Here is a 7,715-nt window from a genome sequence, read left to right as displayed (position 1 = left end):
GTATCAGAGCGGCTCCACACATCTTATGCCTGTTGCTGAACAGACCTGCTGCTGGCTCAGCCCCTTGTCATGTGTGTGCAGAGGCCACCGTGGAGAGCAGTGGGAACTGGGAGTCAAAGGGCAGATACGGGCTTTTTGGAGGAAGGGAAAAGGCACAGGGCATATAGCCCCAGAGATCTGGGCACACAGGAACCAGGGAGCTAGGTACAGCCAGAACACAGGAAAAGGGAGAGCAACCCAGGGGGCTGCAGGGAGGGGAGACACAGGATGAGCACACGATTTGACTTATGGGGGCTATGGGAGCCATGGCAGGCTGGAAAGCAGAGTGGCTTCACATTTTCTAACCAGCATCCATACCATGTCGGGGTAGCTGATGTCCAGGGAGGAGCAGAGACAGCTGGAGCAAGCAATGGTGTGACCTGGAAGATTTAGCACACGTGGGCGCCCCCTGGAGGCAGTGGTGATAAGTGCACTGAGCTCTGGAATTGGCAAGGAGTGAGGGGTAGGGGGAAAGACTGGAAGCAGTGGGAGACACTGGATCCTGCTAAGAAGGACAGCAGAGGAGCTTCTGACCTGTGGATTAAGTCATGAAAAGCTCATAAGGGAGTCTCCCCCTGAATTCCTAGCCCTAAGGGGCTCTGCTAAAATTCAGGGTCCCACCTAGTCTCTATTAATCTTAAAACAGATGAGGAAGGAGGACCCCATCTTTTAACAGGCCTCCAGCTGGCTCCCAAAAAGCTGGCTGGAAGAGTGAGCTCACCTTTAGGGACTGTGTGACTGTGTCCTCACGGGAGTGGTGACGTTTCCCATGCTTTGAGCTGGCAGAAGGGTGCCCCAGTGGCCCCTGACCTTAGCACATCCCTGCTGGGTATAGGGACACTCAGAAACTGTCAGCCCAGCTTCACAAAGAAGGGGAGCAGGAGGGTGTGGTGGCCAGGTGTCCAAGCATGAAGCGGAGGGGTGTCCCCGGGCGTAGGACACAGGACTGTTGGCAGAGCAGGTAGCTTCAATTCTGACTCCTGAGCCTAGGACTTAGTCATTTCCTGACCTCCTCAGGGAGAAAGACAATGGCAGGGCATAGGAGGGACTTCAGGAGAGAGCCCCACTGAGTGGGTCTACCTCACCTGAGTTTTAGCCCTGTTCCTAGAAGTGGGCCAGAGAAAAAGGGAGGCAGCCAGGTCAAGCCTATTTGTTCAGGTTTATTTCACGGCGGGTGAGACACAATTGACAGATGAGTGCCCATCCCGGGGGGGTCAAGACACCGGTGGGGCAGCCCAGCCCGTTACACCTGTCTCCTTCCCCATCCCAAGCTCCTGGACAGCCTCATGATTGACACTGCCAAACGTATGGTGGCACAGAGGAGGGGTGGCCAAGGTGCTGGCCAGCCTGTACCTTCCTTCCTGCCTGGCTAAGTCCTCACATTGTCCCCCACCAGTATCTGAGTCCATAGTGTCCCATGTTGGGGCTGGACTAGAGTCCCTCCCTTCAGAAGGTAATGATTGAAGCCTCAATACACTTAGGGCTTCCAGAAACCCCATGATCCTCCCTGATTCTCACAACAACCCTGTGAGGTAGGTGGGAGGAGGGCGGTGACCCTATGGTGCCACAGAGAATGAGGCTCTAGGAGGTGCTATGACTGGGCTGGGAGGGAGTGTATCTGCCATGCAGCAAGGGTGCCCAGGTGAGGGGGCAAAAGGGCCTAGGAGATATGGGTGAGCGTGCCACAGTTTGGCCATGGCGTCTCTGCCCGGAGACCCCAGGGCCCACCTCAGGCCTTCCAAGGTCCCAGAGGTCCCTAGGCCTGGGCCCCGAGGCAGGAGTGAGTCTCAGCCCAGCAGATGCAGGCAGCATTGACAAGGTGGAGGGCATGTCTTCCTCCTCGGGCCAGGGGCCCACCCCGTGGTACAAAAATAAAGGATTTCAGATCGGAACCCCAAGTCCCTGGAGGTGATCTGGGGGCTCACATCCGGGTGCCTCTGGCTTGTAATAGCTAGAAAATAAGAGGGGGAGGGACAGAGGAAGAGGAAAGGGGTCAGAAATCCAGGGTTGGGGTTGGGGGTGAGGGTGAGGACAAGGTAATGCCAGGACAGGAAAGTTGGGGAGAGTGGGGGAGGGAGGGAGGGAGGGAGAGAGGGAGAGAAAAAGGCAAGTGAGTCCCGGGCTGGCTCTGAAGGAGGGGTGGGGCTGAGGCCCAAAGGAGGTGGAGTCAGAACCGAGGAGGGGAGAAGCTGAGGTCTTGGGCTGGTGGTGGCAGGGCAAGGATGGGAAAGGCAGATCACTGCTGTCCCACGCAAAACGGGGGCACTGGAAGCAGCTGTCTGCCCCCATCTTAGATTCCAACTGTGGCCCAGAGAGAGGCTGTGACTTGCCCAAGGTCACACAGGAAGCTAAGGCTGACTGAAGGCTATATATGATCAGCCAGTCAGAGAGCAGATTTTTTTTTTTTCTGCCACACTACAATCCCTGGCAGGCTCTTGCCAACTCCTCGGCCAAGGGACACCACATATGGCCTGTCCACCCACTCCGCAGAACTAGGGGGACACAGTACCCACATGCAGTGCTGCACGAGCTTCTAGACATGCGGGGTGGGGCAGAGGCACATGGCTGGTCCTCTCCTCCCCAGCCTGGCCTCAGAGCGGGAGTGTGAGAGTCTCCACCTCTGGACTCTGTCAGTTCTCAGGGCCTCACCCCAAGGACCAGATAAGTTGAGAGACTTTGGTGGGTGGAGAGAATCAGCCAAAAGATTGGCTCGAGTCCAAGGACAAAAATACGAGCACCCTCCTTGCTTTCGCCCCTCCCTCCAGCTCTGCCAGGCTACAAACCAGGGGCGGCAGCTCTGGGGGCGGGCGCGGGGCCGAGGAGCTCTCACTGCAAGCTCAGGCTTGGGTCTGGGAGGGTGCGGACAGGGACCTGCAAGGAGGAAACGTGAGGAGGCAAGTGGAAAGAGTGGGGCCTGTGGCCAAGGCCAGCCTCAGAGATGCTCTGCCGGGTTGGAGGACAAAGAGCAGATGCGGCCACGCCCCTCCTCCCCAGGCCAGGAGGCAGGAGGGGCCGGAAGGGGCGAAGGAGGCGGCAGGCAGGATGCTTGGGGATGCAGGGCGAGGGGACCTGGGGAGAGGGCACGGGAGACTGGGACTAGGGCAGCCCCAGGGTGGAGACGGGAGCAGGCGGAGAGGAAACCTGGGCAGGGGCAGAGAGGGAAGAGGCAGGGTGCAGATGAGATCCAGGAGGAAGAGGAGGTGGATGAAGATGAAGCAGGACCTCCAGCAGGAAGCGGAGGAGGAGGAGGCGGTGGTGGGAGGGAGAAAAGGTTAGCGGGATCCTGAGATGACAGGGCTGCAAGAGAAAGTGAGAGAGGGATGGTTATGGGCGAGGCGCCAGGCGCTGAGCTAACCCTGGTGGCCCGCCCCCGCAGTTCCCGGCGGCAGCTGCTCCAGCAGGGAGAGGGCGGGAGGCCCGGGCTGTCATTAGCAATCGTCCTCTTGGGGGCGGGCTGCACCTTTCTCCTGGGCATCCGCCTCCACCTGCACCTGGGCCACCTCCACCTCCTCCACCTCCTGCCGCCGCCGCTCCTCCAGCTGCTCGTCCGTGCTCTGTGCACCCGCCGCCGACCAGGGAAGAGAGAGTGGAGACACTGACGAGGGGGCGGGGCTGCGGGCGGCTGTCCGCAGGGACCCCGACCTCAGGACTGAGGGGCAGGCGGGATGAAAGGGAACTCTGGGAGAGGGAGGGCTGCAGCCAAAGCAGCTGGTGGGTCTTCCCTAGCCCAGAGTGGAGGCTCAAGAGCCCAGCCAGGCTGCTGATATAGAGCCCGGCTATGAAGAGGGCTGGAAGAGGAAGGAGCCCGCGGGCTCCTGGGAAGGCCTTACTTTGGAAGGATGGATCCAGAGCAGGAAGCCAAGGTTGTCCCAGGGCAGTCACCAGCCAGATCTAGACGCCAGCAACAGTGTCTGGCAGCCTGGGCCAGGTTGGTGACACAGGGGGGTCAGTGCAGCAGGGCACCCTGCACTCTTACAGGGAGGAGCCAGCCACTGGCATGGGGAGTGGGAAGGGGAACACGCAGGAAGCCAGAGTTCCTAGGACTCCAGCACATGGGCAAAGCTCCTGCCTCCCCAACCTGAATCGTGCCTACTTCGAGGGCCCTACCGCAGGCCCAAGAGGGGCAGGACCCTACTCAATTCCTCCTCACAGGCTGTCTATCAACTGTGCTCTTGGGAACCTGCTGCCTAGGCCAGAGCCCACAGGGCTCCTGACACCTTTCAGGCAGGCTGCCCAAAAGGCCTGGGAAGGCTGGGATATCCTGACCTAGGCTGAGAGGTGACCAGATGGTCACCAGTCCCTGGGAAATAAAGTAGTAGATGGGAACCCGGGAGTTCCAGCTTGGAATCACCAGAGTTTAGGACCCACCGCTCCCTTCACAGAGAATCCCGCAAAGATGCGAGAAGAGAGACTTGCCAGGAGATCATCTACAGCAGCAGCATGCCACACCTGGGCCCCTACTTCAGTGTGCTCTACCTCGAGCCTCAACGGCTGCCCATGGGGCCCCCTTTGATGCCTCATGCTGAATAAGCGGCCATCAAGCCCGTTCTGTCCGGTTCCTTCCTGACTGCTCCCCAGCCTGGGCCAAGGGTGTGAGCTGACTGGACTGTGGTGGCGTGGGATGGATGGCGTTGGCTGTGACCATGACCATGAGTGTTATGTGGGTGCGGCGGGAGGGGAGGAGGAAGCAGCAGGATGGGGGAGGGGCGCCTCCGTCACACAGGGCAGGGACTCACCTTGGTCTTTCGAGTGGACTCTGAGCTCAGGCCATGTGGGGAGCTGTGGAGCTCCTTGGACACCACACACAGGAACTCGGCCTGGTCCTCACTCCCATAGTTGTAGGAGGAGCCGATGTTCACCAGCTGGAGTGAGATGCCAAGAGGACAGGGATAAAGGGTGGGGTGGGGGCAGGAGAGACACAGGCAACCAGCCTGTGCAGGAAGCTCCTGGTCTCCTAGAGGCACAAGCATAGGACAGCAGAGGCCTTGGCCCCCACCAGCTCCTCTCCAGGCGTGGCTGGACCTGACCCCGAAACAGAGGGTAGTATCACCCAACAACTGGGTGCCACTTCCTTAAGCACGTAGGGTCCACCTCCCTGGGACACTGCTGTGGCAGCTTCAAGACTAGGCTTTACAGGCCAGGGTTGGCTGAGTAGAGCCTATGGAATGTTCCTTTCACTGCCAGAGGAGGCAGCCAACTCCTGAGACTGCAGGGCCCAGACTGGTGACCCCTGACCTGCTGGCCTTGCTGGTACTCTGTCTGGACTCGACCCCCACAGTTACCTGGCAACAGCCAGGTAGGCCTTGCCCGCTATAAAAGGGGCTCCTTGCCCACTCCTCTCTCTTACTCTTGCTCTCTTGCCTCTTTGCCTCCCTCTCTCCCCAGTCCCTTCCTCCTTCTCTCCACGTGGTCATGGCCGGCCTCTACTTCTCTACTCTCTCCTTCTCTCTGCCTCTACTACCCTCTTAACTCCCCTCCCCATGCCCTGAATAAACTCTATTCTATACTATACCGTCGTGTGGCTGGTCCCTCGGGGAAGGGATGCCTTGGTATGGGCCTGCTGAGGCACCCCCTCCCCCCACACTCCCATAGAACATATTTTGATATTTCTTTATCTTTTTATAATCATAACAGGTCTAGTCTCCAAGAGCAACTGCTCAGCACCCCCCACCCCCACCCCCCATCTCTCCTCAGATCAAAGGCCTCCTTTTTTCATGGTGTCCTGAGAGCCACACCTGTATGGCCCTTCTGACAAAAAACAAAACAAAACAAAACAAAAAAACCGTGAAAGGACCTGAGCTCTTGGGACCAATTCAGCAGGCAAAGAAACAACATTACCCTCTCTGCCAGCAGAGGGCAGGAGAGACGGTAGACTATCAGAGGACCCGTGTGGCAAGAGGCATGGCAGGAACCAAACCCAGGAGCCCACCACTTCTCCCCTGGAGTCCTACAGACTCCTGCACAACATTTCTAGGTTTTTTGAGACAGGGCCTCAAACTCACTGTGCAGCTGAGGGTGACCCTGACTTCCTGACTCCACGTCTGGACTACGGATGCGACTCTTCTAATAGTGGGTGTGACACTGGTGCTGATGAATGCAGTCCTGCCCCAAACTAGAACCTTTCCTGATGGTTCTTCTCACTGTCACAAAGGCCTTGCAAAGGAGGTACCAATGAGCTCATATCCTAGGCTGCAGAGGCTGGGAGAGGAGATGGCTTGCTCAAGTAGCCTGGCAAGAGGGCAAGAGGGCTGGACTGGAAGAGTGGGTATCTCCCCGCATCCCAGTTCCATGGCTATCCTGGAAGGCCAGCCTTCTCCTCCAGTTTGCATGCAGGAGGAAGTTGGTAGGCTAGGGACATAGGGGGCTAGCTCAACTCTTCTCTTATTCTCAAGGCTGTTTAGAACTTGGGTTCATTTTGGAGGCTCTGAGCCCCTAGCATCCCAAGAAGCAAAGCATGGCTGTGTGGCTGATGATATGACTCATATATAAGTCCCATGGTGACTTATATATGGCCTGCCTGGAGGCATGGCTGGTCACAGGTGGGAAGCCACCACCTGGGGCTTCCAGAAAAGGGGAATGCTTATCGCTGTGCCTATGTGTCATGAGACCCTGGAGGGGCATGACAGGGATTCCACTCAACTCAGTGGTTCTGGTCTCCTACACTTGAGCTGTCCCTGAGGACCAGAGACCGGCTCTTGTGCATGCAGATCCCCAGGGACCAGGATGCCCAGTGGCAAGGGTTCCTTGCCTCACTCCTTCCCAGCACACACTTTTGTAGTTTTGTTAAGTCCCATTGGAGAAGACCATGAGGCTTGGGGGCAGACTGGAGGCTAGAAAGGACAGGCTTAGGGTGTCCCTCATGCCCAGCCCACCTGCTCGAAGCGCCAGCCGTCGGACATAGTGGAGACCATCTGTGTGAGCTCCTCCTCCTGGCACTGCAGCACGCGGTACACATGCTTGGGTGGCACCTGTGGGTAAGACATTCGCATGGAGGGCATGTCTAAGGTCACCAGTCACTCAGCTGCTCCTTCCCCAACCCATAACCCTAGATGGAGGGCAGGAACGGTAGATGGGAAGGGAGGGGGCCGTGTTCTGAACACCTACTATGTGCCAGATGCTTCCCATGCAGGATTCACTCCTCTGAAACCCTTACGAATTACGGAATTTTATACTGAGACTCTCAGAGAGGTTCAGGGACTTGCCTAGGGTCACCAGTTCAAGGGTAGCAGAGCCATGTGTGGAATATGGGTGATACAAGATGGAAGACGGGGGGCTGGTGAGATGGCTCAGTGGGGAAGAGCACTGACTGCTCTTCGGAAGGTCATGAGTTCAAATCCCAGCAACCACATGGTGACTCACAACCACCCATAATGAGATCTGATGCCCTCATCTGGTGCATCTGAAGACAGCTACAGTGTACTTACATATAATAAAAAAATAAATCTTTAGAAAAAAAAAGATGGAAGACGGGAGGCATTCTGGGTTACCAATGGAGTCAGGCCCTCACCTCCTTAGCCCCTGTGGCTGGGAGGTAATGTCTCACCCTGTCCCCCAAAGGCCTGGGGTCTGAGCTCTGAAATGCTAGCCCCGACAGTGTGTGTATACGTATGCGGAGACGGCCTGATTCCAGGAAGTGGACATTTACTCACTCTGCATAGCTGGGGTGTGGGAGGGGG

At 57.6% G+C, this 7,715-nt stretch overlaps 1 protein-coding gene across 10 annotated transcripts in view; it reads right to left on the bottom strand.

The window, feature by feature from the left end:
- Positions 1-1,179: 1,179 nt before the first annotated feature.
- Positions 1,180-7,715, bottom strand: part of Kctd17 (potassium channel tetramerization domain containing 17) — an 11,537-nt gene continuing 5,001 nt past the window's right edge. The window contains exons 4-9 of one of the 10 annotated variants that reach the window (XM_031348613.1): positions 6,912-7,007; positions 4,776-4,901; positions 3,500-3,593; positions 3,262-3,336; positions 2,823-2,910; positions 1,180-1,990 (exon numbers count right to left, since the gene is read on the bottom strand). In XM_031348613.1, coding sequence (XP_031204473.1) covers positions 1,921-1,990; positions 2,823-2,910; positions 3,262-3,336; positions 3,500-3,593; positions 4,776-4,901; positions 6,912-7,007 — 549 coding nt within the window. In that variant the 3' untranslated portion in view covers positions 1,180-1,920. Of the gene's footprint in view, positions 3,594-3,869; positions 3,959-4,775; positions 4,902-6,911; positions 7,008-7,715 lie in introns of all 10 variants that reach the window. The other 9 variants (XM_031348571.1, XM_031348586.1, XM_031348594.1 and 6 more) reach the window with 9 other exon arrangements.

Source organism: Mastomys coucha, unplaced genomic scaffold, assembly GCF_008632895.1.
Source record: "Mastomys coucha isolate ucsf_1 unplaced genomic scaffold, UCSF_Mcou_1 pScaffold11, whole genome shotgun sequence".
In the NCBI taxonomy this organism is placed as follows: Eukaryota; Metazoa; Chordata; class Mammalia; order Rodentia; family Muridae; genus Mastomys; species Mastomys coucha.
The sequence above is the reverse complement of the archived record's forward strand: the minus strand, read 5'-3'. Positions and strand labels throughout refer to the sequence as shown.